The sequence below is a fragment of the Rhinolophus sinicus genome, chromosome 6 (genome assembly GCF_057876585.1).
Source record: "Rhinolophus sinicus isolate RSI-liver-muscle chromosome 6, RSI-T2T, whole genome shotgun sequence".
Classification (NCBI taxonomy): domain Eukaryota; kingdom Metazoa; phylum Chordata; class Mammalia; order Chiroptera; family Rhinolophidae; genus Rhinolophus; species Rhinolophus sinicus.
In genome coordinates, this window is record NC_142506.1 from 29,064,993 (window position 1) to 29,080,737 (window position 15,745).

At 37.3% G+C, this 15,745-nt stretch overlaps 1 protein-coding gene across 9 annotated transcripts in view; it reads left to right on the forward strand.

The window, feature by feature from the left end:
- The window catches only part of UBR5 (ubiquitin protein ligase E3 component n-recognin 5), a 125,051-nt gene that overhangs the window by 51,773 nt on the left and 57,533 nt on the right, over positions 1–15,745 (forward strand). For 6 of the 9 annotated variants that reach the window (XM_074316762.2, XM_019717463.3, XM_088799017.1 and 3 more), the window contains exons 6-13: positions 1,110–1,299; positions 1,494–1,653; positions 2,252–2,401; positions 4,599–4,810; positions 12,467–12,583; positions 12,668–12,778; positions 13,425–13,579; positions 14,364–14,481. In XM_074316762.2, coding sequence (XP_074172863.1) covers positions 1,110–1,299; positions 1,494–1,653; positions 2,252–2,401; positions 4,599–4,810; positions 12,467–12,583; positions 12,668–12,778; positions 13,425–13,579; positions 14,364–14,481 — 1,213 coding nt within the window. The remainder of the gene's footprint in view (positions 1–1,109; positions 1,300–1,493; positions 1,654–2,251; positions 2,402–4,598; positions 4,811–12,466; positions 12,584–12,667; positions 12,779–13,424; positions 13,580–14,363; positions 14,482–15,745) is intronic. The other 3 variants (XM_074316764.2, XM_019717465.3, XM_088799019.1) reach the window with 1 other exon arrangement.

A 15,745-nucleotide genomic window follows, 5' to 3' on the forward strand; every position in this document is an offset into this window, starting at 1 on the left:
TGGGCAGCTCTTATGCTATAGATACAGACCCAGAATAAACATGAATTGATAGACTGTGTCAACATGTGTAGAAAGCCTTCAAAAAGGATGGTTCCAGGTTTTCTGGAGTGTTTCTTATCTTACCATTTTATTGAGGAAACTTTAAAAAGTTTGCGTTTCAACAGATTGGGCTTTCCAATTAAGTGAAAAGAAAGACCAAGAAGTTTGTTGTATATTGATTTGAGAATTATTACTGGTTAACGTATTCAAACATTTTTAAGGGAAGAAAAAGGCTTGAAAAATCAAATTTAAACTAAATCTGTTTGCAATGGCTGGTGGACGGTTTCAGCGTTAGGTTAATGCAATGCAGAGGAGGCAGAAATAAAGTAGCGCTTTCTAGATTGAATGATCTCTAAGTATTACATTCATATTGAATAGAACCGGCACTGTTATAATTTAAAAGGCTAATGTGATTTGTGTGACAATTTCCCTAGGATCTGATTGTGTGCAGAAAAGCATTTGTTTTATGGTTATGTAGCTTACTTAATTTGAATATTCTTAATTCTCATGTTTACGGCAATAAGTGAAGATACCTGTTTTCTAATACTTAAGAAAAAAATTAATGAATATTTTAAATAGTAGCTTCCCCTTGGTGAAGGTGGTTAAGAGTGCTAAATATTAATGAACTCTTACCTTTGCCAAGGAATGTTTTATTCTATGCAAAGCACTTTGAGTCCTAAACTCTGAATTTTACTTTTTGTATAATAAAGTGTTGGTAATTATATCTGATGGATCTTTCAAGCAAAGGCGAGATGTATTTTATAACTAATTTTAGAGTTGTGACTAGAAGTACTTGATATGTGGATCTTTAAAAAATTATTTTACAAAATGCAAAAGTGTGATATTTATCTTTCTGAAAAGTGAATTTATATGCTAGCATTTAAAAAAATCGGAGCAGTGTTATTTTTAAAGTTTAATTCTATTACCTTATTCTATCAAAATACTACTATATATTATGTCAGTTAGACAAATAGCTTTATCTTAGCTGTAGAGACTGAAAATGAGACCCAAAATCATCTTTTCAGAATGATTGTATAAAATGCTAATTCTGTCAATTCTCCAATATTTAGAAGTCGCTGGAGTTCTGGAGTAGGTGGAAGTGGAGGAGGGTCCTCTGGTAGGTCGTCAGCTGGAGCTCGGGATTCCCGTCGGCAGACTCGGGTGATTCGGACAGGACGGGATCGAGGGTCTGGGCTTCTGGGCAGTCAGCCCCAGCCAGTTATCCCAGCATCCGTCATTCCAGAGGAGCTGATTTCACAGGTATGGACCTTGTAGAACACTTAATGTAAACCAGGACAAGGGGAAGTTGCACTGGATATAGTGGACTGTAGTCATGAGTCATATCATGAATTGTGAAGCATTGCTTTTCTATATTGATGCCAGAAAGCTGATTTTGATAACGAATTTCATCAAAAGAGAATTATCATAGCATTTTTTTGTATGTTGTATTTCAGGCCCAGGTCGTTTTACAAGGCAAATCCAGAAGTGTCATTATTCGGGAACTTCAGCGAACAAATCTTGATGTAAACCTTGCTGTAAATAATTTACTTAGCCGGGATGATGAAGACGGTGATGATGGGGATGATACAGCCAGTGAATCTTACTTGCCTGGAGGTTGGTGGATCACCATTATGGTTTTCTCATCTCTGAAGGCAGAGATTTTTTTTCACTGGAGAATGGAATTTTAAAGTACGATGGATTTTCTGACTGTTCTTTCCAAGGTGGTAGATATTTCTCATTGTAGTGTTTGATTTAATTGTAAAATTATTTTTAAGGGAAAATTGGGAAATGTTTTTGCTTAGTGTACTTATGTATGCTCTCAATAAAGATGTGGCTATCTGTGCATGGCTTTATCACTGGCTGATAGATGATTCTGGAATGTAGCTTTTTGATGCCCTTATTATTGAATGTGTAGTAACTGAACTGCAGTTAGCTTTTGACTGTGTTATCTCTACGATGTCACAAGTATCTTAAGTAGCGATATTACTTTCTTGTGATTATTTAGTAGGTAGCCCAAGCAGTCATGCATGTCATATTCCTTAAAATCTTTGTTAAGAACATTCACTTTATTTCCTAATTACTTACTGCCTGTTTTCTCAGGCTGTGTCCATCAGTCCCTGGTTTTAATCTGTTTTAATTTTCAGAGATCCTTCAGTGGTCTGCAGATACTTTTTTCTCTATCTGCTTCATTTATATTTGTTTCTGTTTCTAGAGGATCTTATGTCTCTACTTGATGCTGACATTCATTCTGCCCACCCAAGTGTCATTATCGATGCGGATGCCATGTTTTCTGAAGACATTAGCTATTTTGGTTACCCTTCATTTCGTCGTTCATCACTTTCCAGGCTAGGCTCATCTCGAGGTAATTTTGCATTTATTTCTTGTGGTCATTGGCTGGCTGTATGGAGAAACAGTGGTGAAATTCACTGCAATTGAACTTTTATTATTACAGTACTTAAAATCATTAGTTATTAGTATTTTTGGATGCTTTGGCATTAAAACTTGTTATTTTTTATCTTGAAGAGCCACAATACTTTAAAGATGATTTTTATCTATATTGTGGAATGTTCATCAAGGGTTATGACTTACTAACTGTATTTTTATTTAGGAGTATGGAATCTGAACTAAAAGCAGAATTCTACTTTACAGTGACATGCAGCATTCAGAAAACAAGTCTCTTTAGTTTATTTGATTAAAATAAAGAATTATTATGTTCGTTTTAAGTCCTGAATAAATGGAAGAGTGAAATATGAATAAACTCCTTAGAATGGGATTGGCCAATAATAAACATATAGAAATGTTTAGCTTATTAAAATGCTATTTTCAAAAGTTTGAAATTCTTAAAAGATACTGTACATAGTAGAGATTAGAACAAAGATTTTGAAATCATACAAATACAAGATTTTCTCTGTATACGTTGGTATTGATTTAGCTTGCATTTTAATTTTAAGTCAGTATTTTTGCTTTCCAGAATATAAAATTGCTTGATTCAAATAACAGACAAGAATAAGCTTTATTATTTACTGATCATTAGTAAACTGGAAAAGAAGACATATTAAGACCTTGCTGCAAATAACTAGCACTTAAAAGCAGAGTTTTAACAACAAACCTATGATCTTTTAACATACTGAACCTGTTATGTAATAGCTTAAAAGAATTTTAAATAAAGATGTACTTGACTGCCTTGAATACGTCAAGTATTCCATTTTCAAATATTCAAAAATCTAACAGAAATAAGTTGCAAATTTCTCCCTTTTGCTTTTCCTTAGGTAATTCTGTGTGGGCATTGCTTTTAGTTTGAACCATATGAAATTGTTGGTACTGATTATTTTTGACCTGCATTGATGGCAGTTTCATATGGTTCAACTTAATACTGTTTTTAATCCTTCTTATCCAAATCTTGGAAAGTTTATTTTGATTATCTATTTAAAAAAATTATGAGCAAACTGAAAAAAAAAAAAACTGGCTTTAGAGAGTTTGTAGCCAATTGTAGAGGAAACATTTTTGTAAGGAAATCTTGCTATAAAGATTCTTATCATAAATTGTGAACTACTGCTTGTATTAAAGGATGCAATCTGGTTTCTCAGAAATTTTTACATAAGACATATCCATAAAAATCCAGCCTATAAAGTTATTCTAAACAAGAGCTTGGATTATCAAAAGTTTTATAGTTAATGTTAATGGGTTTGTTTTTTTAACCATTTCAAGTTTTTTTCCTGTGTGTACAGGTTTGGTTTTTTTTTCTCTTTTTTTTCCCCCTTCTTCCACCTCCCCTCCCACCCTCCACTCTGGTTCAAGCCATTGTTTCTCAGTCTAGTTGTGTAGGACACAGCTCCCTGACCCATGCTGGTATTATGAGCCTTGCCCCCCACATCCCCCCCACCGAGGTGGTTGGTCGCCTGTCGTTGGTCGGCCGCTCATGGCAACCCACAGCAGCCCACAGCAGCTCACCTCGACCTCCGGCTGTTCAGGGCAGCCCAGCTCCAGGGAGAGCCGTTGTTCTCAATCTAGCTGTAGAGGGTGCAACTCACTGGCCCATGTGGGAATCGAACCGGCGACCTCAGTGTTAGGAGCACGGCGCTCCAACCACCTGAGCCACCGGGCCAGCCCGGTTTTTTTATGTTTTTTGTTTTTCTTTAATAACTGAAGATGCTCTATTTAACACATACTCTTTTTTGGTTTCATATGTATCTAATGTGTTGAAATTCTAATTGATGCATATTTTCTAATAAATAAAAAAAGCTATGGTAAGCATTTTTAATGAAAGCCAAACATTTTAAACTCCATTTAAAAATCCAAAGTCCAGTAATTCTGCTCTAAAAACATATAGTTGGAATTCAGAAGTCTTCCTCTACATAGTTCTTAAAAATACTAGTTTATAATTTTCATACATTCACTTGGGCGAGTTAATGTTTTGAATGTTGCATGTCAGGCTTATTAGAAATACATTTACATTTAGTTTTTGTGAGTAGATAAACTGCTGTTAGTTGCATCCTGAAGGGTCTTTACTAGAGAGTGGCTTACTTTTATCCCACTGGTGTGACCCAATTGCATACCAGTTCTCCTTCTTCCCTTAGAGAGAGACTCTGAGCTGTTGCGTGAACGTGAATCCGTTTTACGTTTACGTGAACGAAGGTGGCTTGATGGAGCCTCATTTGATAATGAAAGGGGCTCCACCAGCAAGGAAGGAGAGCCAAACTTGGATAAGAAGAATACACCTGTTCAAAGTCCAGTATCTTTAGGAGAAGATTTGCAGTGGTGGCCTGATAAGGTATTTGGAAAAAAATCTCCATGCTTTCCATTTAAGTAGTTTCTTTCCCCCCTTTCTCACCCCCCCTCCCCAAAAGAAAAAAGATTTCTGTTTTATTTTGGATTTGGATTTTTGTACTACCATTATGAAAATAGGTAAAACCACATAGACATAAAGTGGTATTTTTGTTTTGTTTAAAATACAAATAGAGCATCTTTATTTGGTACTACACGAGTCATATTAGTGAGATGTGTTTCAGTGGTGCTATTTTTTTCTTACTTGATAAAGTAAATCAGAGAAATTGGAATGGTAGTTCCAGATAATACATTAGCATTCTGTTCAGAATCTCTTTTCTGATGATACTTACATCAGTAACTGATAGTATATCTCTGGTAGGATTTGTTTTGTAATGTCACGTGGACCCCGGTTTCTGCAGGACAAGTTTGTGGTCATTTAGATACAAGCATGCATGTCAGGGCAAGTTTAGGGATCTGTGTTTCTTTGATTAGTTAGCTGTCCCTTTTGATGGCATAATTCAGACAGGCCCCTTGCTCTAAATGCTGTGGGAGACAGAACAGGCTGAACAGGAATGGACGGGGGGAGTGCTGCTCTGCATTTTGAGGAGAAGTACAATGACTGGCTCCTAGAAAGCATCCAGGATTTGTTAAGATGATTTGAATCTTTAAAAATCCATCAGTGCCTCAAGTGAAACAGAGTCGGTGCATCCTATTGATGGTGTGTAGGTTTGATTGTCTTACGTGATGGGTAATTCATCTTCAGAGGGTCCTATAGGAAGCCACATGTTTTTCACTTCTTTTTTAGATTGCTTCTTTCTTATTTACACAGCCAGTTGGGTAGGAAATTTTCGTAAGTAGAAGTAAAGTAAAAGAAGGTAAGAACTTTCAGGTTAATCTCTGCCAGATAAGGAGAGTCTCTTCTGATAGGGATTTCTTTTCTTTCTTTGAAGTTGAATTTGAATTTGGGATATTAAAGAAAAATATTATCTAACTCTGAATTTATTTTTCATAGTTATTGTGAATAATGATGTAGTTCATTTACTTTCCCCTGCAGTCAGCTCATGTAGAAAACTTGAATGCAAGAAACAACATGAATTTTAATCAGTCTCTTTGTTATTCTGTTTTCTTTGGCAGCTGGCAAACTTTCCCTGAATTAAGTTCTCTTATTTATTTCCATAAAACTAAAAATTGCCCAAGTTTTACTTTCACTTGGTAGAAGTTGATTTAAACCTTTGGGCTTTTTCTTTTGTTTAGTACATTGTTCTGTGTTTCCTATTTCTCTTGCCTGGATCATATTAGGACTGTGTCTATTTCATATTGCCAGGAAGTCATGGAGGACTCATGAGTTTTGTTTTAATAGTGCTGTCGCATATATATTAGTCTAGGTTTCCTTATTACATTATTTTTGATTAATGAAAGTGTTTTGAACAGTACAAGTTTAGCAAGCTCTTTCCCTGGCCAGTATACCCTCTGTTAGATTTAGCCAGTGTTTTTGCCTTTACTGATAGGCATGTTTTAGAATGCAGAGTTATTAAAGGATAAAAAGACCTTGCCTTCAGGTAACTTCAGTACGACATGCAAAACTGGCATACAGAGGCAGAGGATAAATACCACATGAGGAAACAGGTAATATGCAGGACAATATTGGCCCTCCAAAATTGGGGGCCGTGATCCCTGAAGGTTATAAGGTTTAGGGGCAAGACTTGATTAGAGGATGGAGAGGTAGGTGGAGAGTGCAGGAAGAGAGGTGTCAGCATCACTGCTTGGAAATAGATTCATTCTCTCTCTCTCTCCCCCTCTCCCCCTCCCCCTCCCCTCCCCCTCCCCCTCCCCCTCCCCCTCCCCCTCCCCTCCCCCTCCCCCTCCCCCTCCCCTCCCCCTCCCCCTCCCCCTCCCCCTCTCCCTCCCTCCCCCCTTCCTTCCCTCCCTCCCTCTGTCCCCTTCTCTCTGTAAAAATAAATGCATTCCTGCTTAATTTCAGAAATGACCTAATCTAGTATTTTTACATTGTAGGTTTGTGTATCACCCATAGTACTTTTCATTCTTCCTTTTGTTAGGGTGCATGAGGAATTCCATTAGTCTGTCATCTGGATTAGTACTGACTTTCCCAACACCCACTTCTTCAAAAGGAGAGGAACAGCCACTTCACAATTTTACCATTTTGTAGGCCAGTAAGCCTCCTTTAATGGTGGAATGTCCTCTTTTCTTTAAGGTTTTACAGTATAATCTTGAACTGAAGCTATTTGAGGTGACCTTAAACTTGAAGTATATCCATGAATTATTTGAGTTAAATGTCAAGAATAGTATAAAAGCATAATTGAAATTTACCATAGGGATATTGAAAGATCTATGAAGACAGAGGGTAATTAGGTCAGTGGTAAGTTAGTAGCCTTGATTAAATGCATATTGTGTATAAGGCCTTTGATTAGGTGTTAGGGTGAGAATTTTGTGGGAAGGCAAAAAAAATGATATTAATACTTTTAAGTAAGTATTACAACAGAATTAGGTACAAGAGGCTTTGGGGCGTCACAGAAGGCCACGTAGAGTGATTACTAAGAGTGTGGACTCTGGAGCCAGACGGTTGTAGTTTATTCCTGGCCCTGCCACTTACCAGCTGTGTGGCCTTGGCCACATTCTGTAACCTCCCTGGGCCTTGGTTTTCTCCTCCGTAAGATGAGGATAATAACAGTTTTTACCTTATGGGATTGTTATAAAAATTAAATGAGGTAGTGTATGTGAAGTGTAAATAGCAAGGTTCTCGCAGGGTCTACAAAGCGAACAGGCAGTTTCTGCACATAATGGGAGGCTGAGAGCCCAGTGGGTTTGGGTTTTCCAAGTAGGTCCATGTGTCAGTAGTATTTTGTGTGCTGGCTTCTCTGCTAGAATTGGGCACAAGCTGCAAGAGATCCAGACCATGCCCCTTGTCTGACTAGACTAGAATGCAGGTAATGGAAACATTTCATTTCAATAATAGTTTAGCATAATAGGAAATAAAAAGGCAATCTGTGTGGACCAAAGTGAGACGTGGAGGGAGGGCCTACGTCTGGGCCTTTAAGTCCACATCCTCGATGTGTAAACTAGCCCGCTGTACACTGTTTTCTGAATAGTTTTACCCAGAATACCAACGTTTTTATTATGCGGTTTTCCCCCTTCCCCCAACCCATTCGTCCCCCAGTACTTCTCTCTCTCCCCTATTCCCAGCCCTCCCTCTCCTTGCTTATTGTACTTTATATTACTGGAAGTAGCTATGATAGTGCAGTTACTTTGATGAGAAGATGAAATCTTTTCAATTAGGGGATTATCTAACATGGCTGCATTTCCACTTCTCAGTCATTTTTGCAATTTACTTTTCTCAGACTAAAAATTTAGTTCTGTGTTGCTGAATGTGTACATGTAAATTGTAATTATGTATGTATTTATACCAACCTTCCAACAAGAATCTAAAGTAACTTACAAGGTGGGGAAAAATACAGTTACAATAGTAACAAAGACTATTAAAAATAGAATGCTAAGTAATAAATGCTGAAGATAGAGGAGGGAGAAAAACTACAGGAAATCCATGCTAAGTAAATCTGCTGAAGCTGAACATATAAAAACTTTGCTCTGTGTCCTATCACAAAACACACCCTTTCCATTTAGAGGATGCCTTATCGTTTCTTTTCAGTAAACTGTCAGAGAAGAGCTTGGTGAGAGTTGTGTGGTGGGTGATGAAAAAACAAACTGATTCAGCAAGTCAGTATGTTAATGTATAGTCATACATCTTACTGTTCTGAATCTAATTCCATATAGTCTAGGGGAAACAAGAAAATTTATTCCTATCAGCCTTTTGAATTGTACTGTTCTGTGTCATTCTCAGTTTCTTTTAATGGTTTTGAGAGCAAATAGCCCATGACATTTGGCTCCTTCCTTCAGTTATTGGAGTAGCTTCCTTGTTGGAACCAATTGCTCAAACTCGTTGGCCATACTGCTTCGCTTGCTGGGTTCTAGATGTGGAGGTTAGGTGGGGAGTCTGGGTGGTGGTGGTTTTTAATTGACACTTGAAAGTTTCCAGGAAGTATTTGTTAAGACTTAGCTAGGTGTGTCACAAATGTAATTTAATAATGAAGTAAGAGGAAAAGAGAAATGGTCATAAAAAGGAAAAGAAGCCAGGCATAAAGAGAATATGGAGAAGTAGAAAGGCAAGGGAGAAATGAAGTGTGCGTAAGGACAGTTGACCAAATTGCAGTGTGACCTGTAGTTGTATTCCATCCATTTCAACCATAATACATTGCTGTTGGAACTGGTACTTAACGGGAAAACTAGTGTTTGCTGATAGTAGGAAAATTAAAAAAAAATTTTTTAAAGATGAAAATTAGGTTTTGCGGAAGAGATTTAGGAATTGGAAGACTAACTTTTCCAAATATAAACTACGAAATGTAGATGTGGGTGGTAGGAGTTCACGTTGCCGGGTTGAGTGCTTTTTGTTTTTCTTAACCTTTGGGCATGAGCTAATTTCCATCATATTTTTAATAGTTTCCCTCTCCCTTTGGGAAAGAATTTCTAGTTTGATTGATGACCTGTTTACTGTCATTCAGACAGTTGCAAACTTTCTAATTAGAAGCAACCTCTAATGATTTGATTTTTGCTAAATAGAGCTAAACTACTGATCTTTAAGGAAACAATGCATATCCACTTTTCCAGCTGGGTTGAAGCAGGCTCCCAACTTGTTCAGAAGCAGCTGTTAGTATGTCATTAAAACAATAAAACCATTGTGTTTTTGTTTTTTTATGAGTGAGCTAAAAAGACTGTTCCTTTGTGTGTATTTGATGGTTGTGTATTTCTCTACATAAAGCAGGGAAGAAGCAATTGGTGATTTTTCCATCATCTTCCTTTGGATGGTGATTGTACTATCCATCCACATTTGTCCATAGGGGCTTTTCAGGGCCTTTGTGGTTTAGTTGACTCATTCAGGACTTAATATCCTAGGGAATGTTGGCCTACGCTTGAAGGCTATAGCTAAGTCAGTTCTGAGAGGGCCTTGTGTGCCATGCTTTTGCCACGGCAATGGCTTGTTCAGGATTGCACTGCTCTGGCAAGGCATTTCCTTGAAGAAGTTGGAATTACAATTCACTTGTTCATTCAGTTATCAGTGTGCTCCTATTATGTGCCATGTGCCAAGCGGGCCTTTGAGAATGTAGAGGTGAATACGGTATGGACTCTCCCACAGGAAACTCAGTGGGGAAGACACGTTCATAGACAATGTAATGTGTTTACAGTATGACCAGTGGTAGACTGAAGGTGAGAATATAATGCTTAGCGGCTCAGAGTGAGGAATGACTAATACCACATGCAAGATTTGGCCAAGGTTTTACAGAGAAGATGACATTTAAGCAGCATTTTTAAGGTTAAGTAGGTGGCGACCAAGATGCAGAGGCATTCCAAACATATCAAGCATGGGCCTAGAGTCATGGAAGGTCACCGCGTGTTTGGGGGAAAACGAGAAATTTAGAATTGCTGCCGTGTAGTGGGGAGTAGAAGAGCAAGGTGGAGCAAGACCGCAAGGCCCCAGACGACTTGCCAAGGAGTTAAGATGTTCGCAGTCACCAGGAAGTCAACGGAATTCTTTGAGAGTTGATATGATGAGATTGGTGGGGTTCATTTTGCTTTCAAGGAGATGAATAATTGGCATTGAGGGATAAAGATAGGAATAGGAAAAATTTGGAGTCAGTTAAGAGACTGGTAGTGTTATAGAAAGGAATGGTGAGGATCTCAACTAAAGCAGTGACAGTGGAGACGAGGATGGGAAGAATCTGGGAGGAATTTGAGACAAGTGCAGCACTGGTTTACTGGTCACTAGGTGGTTGAGAGAAAAGGAGGAGGAGTGAGGAAAACTCCCACATTGCCATGTGTCTCCCATACAGAGTGGGTGGTGGACGTCATGCTTGGAGATGGGGACTGTAGAGGACATGCAGCTTTGGAGGAGATGATGAATTCATTCTGTCTGTACTACGGTACTTGAAGACATCCAGGTAGAGAGCTCTTGTAGGCTAGTCTGGAGATAGGAGATTTACATGTTTAAAAGCATGTGGATGCAGTCACTTAGGATGAGGGTGGAACATAATTTGAATAAAGGGACCAGGACAGAATCTGGGGCAGGAGTGATCGTGGTGTGAGGGAGATGGAGAACAGTTGTGAAGATCAGAGGGAGGCCATTAGAGAGCAGTGACCTGTGAGCAGGAGAGAAGAGGTTCCGAAGCGGATGGTGAACCAGGGCCACATGGTTCGAATGGAGAATTTAAAGAGAAGATGAATTGATTAAATTTGTGGGGCCTTGATATGGCTGTTGAAAGTGCAGTTATAACTGTTAAGGAAAGCTGGAAAGGTGAAACCTGCCAAGTGATAATTCACTTTACTGTGAGTAGGATTGAAGGAGACATTAGCTTGGATGGCCGTTGGGCTTACGAGAGGGTTGCGTCCAGTCTGGGGGTTACCTACAGAGAGGAGACTTCTTTCTCCGGGGTGGGGGAGGGCAGTAGGGGAGAATGGTGTTTTTTCTTTAAATAAATCCAGAATAGAAATATTCAGGAAGCTTTTGCTTTCTGGGTGAGTAGGAGATGAAGTCAGGGGAGCAGAGTAGTGATGGTTGAATTCTGTTGAGCACTTGTTTGTGCTGGGCTCTGTGCTGTGCACTTTCTATTTGTTGAAAATGAGTGTTCTTTCTGTACGATTAGGGCATAACCAATTGTTAATATTTAAAGTCTTGGCAGACTTTACCAGCTTTAGCTGAGCACTATAACCCATTTAACCAAATAAAATTGGAATTTGACATAAAACCAAAAAGACACCAATAGTTTAGCATACACTGGAGCCAGAATTCCAGAGAGCAGAAGTAGTGTATAGACCAGTAGCAAAAAGTGCAACCTAAAATATGTTATTGGGAAGTTTTGCTGTGCGATTTCTGGGTAACTTCATGACTGATCATATTGGTCTTACGTTAAAAAAAAAAAAGTCCCAATTATGTTGTTTATTTACATTTATTGTCTAAGCTTTGCATAATTTAATTTCATTCCAACTCATTGCATGTGCAGTGTATTGCCTTAAAACAAACTTTTGCCTTAAAAACCACAGACATTTGTTTCAGCAGCTTGGAAGAGCCTATAGGGAGGGAATCTTCTGTTTTTGACTCTTGACTTCCCTGGCTTCACCTACTGTGTGCACTGTTCTAAGAACTAGGGATATAGTGGTGAACAAGACAAAGCTTATATTCGAATGAAATGACTTAATACAAGTTGTGAACTAAAAAGAAAGCAGAGTAAGGAGATAGAATATGGGAATGGTGGTTTTGTAGATAGTGTGGTCAAAGAAGGTCTCCTTTGAATGGACTTGACTGAGGCGAGGGAGTGAGTCACCTGAGAAGCAACAAGGCAAGAGAACAACAGGGACATGGTGGGATCCTGGTACATATGGTCCAGGAGCAGGAAGAAGGCTGATGTGACAGGAGGGAGGGAACTGGGGGCCATGTGACGGGGGGGGTGGGGGGGGGCTTACAGGCTGTGCTGAAGACTTCTCATAGCTGTGGTTTATGTGTTCATATAATTCAGAGTTTATGTAGTGATTGTATTCAAACCATTAAGTCTGGCAATTGTTTCATTTATATCATTGTATTATTTTTACTTTATAGGATGGAACAAAATTCATCTGTATTGGAGCTCTATATTCTGAGCTTTTAGCTGTTAGCAGTAAAGGAGAACTTTATCAGTGGAAGTGGAGTGAATCTGAGCCTTACAGAAATGCACAGGTATTTTATTATATGAAATCTTACATTGAATAGATCTATATATCAACATAGAAAATGGTAATCATTTTTCTTATGCTTTCAAAGAATCCTTCATTACATCATCCACGAGCAACATTTTTGGGACTAACCAATGAAAAGATAGTCCTCCTGTCTGCAAATAGCATAAGGGCAACTGTAGCTACAGAAAATAACAAGGTATGAAACACTTTGCACTGATCGATAAACATTTCATCCTTCAATTCTTAATTTTCTTCCTTTCCCTGCCCCTTTCTCATCTTTTTATTTTCTGTCTTTCTAGCTAGTTGCACAAACACAAAGTGCATTGCCTTAAATCAAATACAAAGCCTTAGTAGAGTTATCCAGTGTATTATCTTTTTGTGGCTGGTTTATGTCTGTATTATAATCCAACTTTAGAGGTAGCTTTCTCCTTTAAGGGAAGGAAAAAATACTCAAGATAAATACTGACAAAAGAGATACTGAAAAGCATTATAGCTTGCGATTGCATTATAGATTGAGAAAGTATGGATATTATATCCGATTATCAGTTTGGCCTTAGAGTCACTAAATTCTAGTAAAAATTGTTGGACAAATATTGGATTTGCTTAATGCCTTAGATGGCTTTAGACATTTATTTTAATAACTGCTATTGATTTATTTGTATGAGGAAAGTATTTTTTTCTAGTCTTATTAAGAACCTTTTCGAAATGCCTTCTTTTTCTTTTTTTTAGCTTTCAGCTCAAAACATTTCAGAATTCCAGTCCATTGAGTATGAAGTTTTGACCACAATTTTTTTGAAAAGATTACTTGTTTTTATTTAAACCTCTAATATTTTATTCTTTAGGTTGCTACATGGGTAGATGAAACATTGAGTTCTGTGGCTTCTAAATTAGAGCACACTGCGCAGACTTACTCAGAACTCCAAGGTGAACGGATTGTTTCTTTACATTGCTGTGCCCTTTACACCTGCGCCCAGCTAGAGAACAATTTATATTGGTGGTGAGTATCACAGGGAGGGGCCTCAGCGAATGCTTTCTCTGCATAGGTCTTTTGAGTAGCAGAATACAAACATGAGAAGGTCAAGCAAAGGTCATACTTTATAGAGAGGGAAATTTCACTTTGGAGTAAAGTAACAAAAAAAAAGAAAAGCTTATAAAAATGTGTACTGTAATTATGAAATTTTATAAAAATCTAAAGTATAAGCAAAAATCACCTATAATTCTACAACCGAAAGATAACATTTGGGAGTATTTTAATCTTGCCTGTACATCCATGTGTATTTTGCTTTCACATAATTGAAAGCATAGCTTATAGGGTATTTTTTCACCCTTTTTCAATTCAACAATATTACTTAAAATATAATTTTAAGGGTTACTAAAGTATTTCATTGTATGACTATTTCATGCCTTAATTATTCCTGTAGTGTTAGAAAGGGACTTTAAATGTATTCTGTATTGTGTTTTAAGAAGTTACTAGTAAATTTGCATTGGCAGAAATAATGTATAGGGAAGTCTATCAATGAAATACAATTATTTGGAAGAACATATCAAATGATGAATTACTTATAGATTTTAATCCTAAAGGTTTAACAAAAATTTGATCCAGTTATGTATTAAACATCTGATCAAGTTATAATTAAGAATAAGTTGACCATGTTAATATTATTCTGAAGCAAAAATACTAGAGAAGGAATACACCAGAAATGCCTAAATAATATGTGTAATTTCAGATATGTTTAATGGGCTTTTTGCTTCTTTGACCAATTTATGCTTTTCCTTTTCAGGGGTGTAGTCCCTTTTAGTCAAAGGAAAAAAATGTTAGAGAAAGCTCGAGCGAAAAATAAAAAGCCCAAATCTAGTGCCGGTATTTCTTCGATGCCGAACATCACTGTTGGTACCCAGGTAAGATTAGAATTAAGCCTGTACTAAGGGACATTGTTTCTCTTTAAAAATGTCTTTCTTCCCCCTCCGCTATAAGCAGTTTTGCAGATGAATGTTATTTGAAATGGACCAGGTTCCAATAGCATGTATGTGGCACATGACTCCTTTGTTCAATAGTTGAGTAACATAGATCCTCACCGATGTCAGGAGGTGTCCCTGTGGGGTAGGGTTCCCAGATTTGTCTGGTTTTAAGAATCATTTGGTACTTAAAAGTGCCACTTTTGCTGATTTTTTTGTTGTTGAAAAAATGTAGTTCTTTTTCATAAAAATTGTTTATGTTACCGTGGCTTTATTACTATTAAATAAATAATTTAAAATTTCTCTGTTTTAATTTCTAGTATATTAAATACCAACTAGACATGACCCACACAAATAAAAGGTTTTTGGCTTCTCAGTAATACTTAATAGGGAAAACGGTTCTTGGGACCAAGAGAGTTTGAGAAATATTGTTACACTTCTAAGTCATTAGATTCTTGTAGAAGTTTAGCTTCAGGATAAAACTTAACACTTAACGTTCATTATAGCAAGTGCTGCAATGAATGTTTAAGGACTTTATAATCCCTAATGCTTAGACAAATGGTGGTTTTATTACATAATGTGCTAATTTCCTCATCTAGCACTTTCAATTCAGTTTTTTTTCTCATCATTACAAGGTGGTATTACTTATATTCTCTATGTCTTAAAAAGTAGTCACCATTTTAGCTGTTACTTTTCTCTAAAACCCAGCTTAAATGGAGCTTTTTGTTTGTGGCTCTATTTTTTGTGGCTCATGGTTGTCTTGTTCTGGCGCCTTTGTTGGCTTACCAACTAGGAAGTTTTCAGTGATTACTCAATATTTTGAATACTATTGTTCAGCCTTCATTATTTATGTCAGTTGCTTAGGACAGATCTCTCTCTTCATCTCTTTCCCTGTTTAGTTCAAATTCTGATTTCTGATTTCAAAGTTCCATGTTCAGTGGACTCACATAATAGCAGGATATTAGCAGTTGCCTTAATAGCATGTCGGATGACATTACTATAAACAAGGAAGGCAGAAAAATACTTTAAAGGTATACTGAAGAAAAGCTAAACAAAATCGCTTGATACTAAATTATTGAGAGATGGCAGTGAATTAAAATATTTGACGTAAAACTAAGATTTTGTAGAACAGCTTTCAGGTTTCAGATAATCACAGCCACACAACTAGGAGAGCTTTCATTGTTAACGTTCAAAGAATTATTTATTG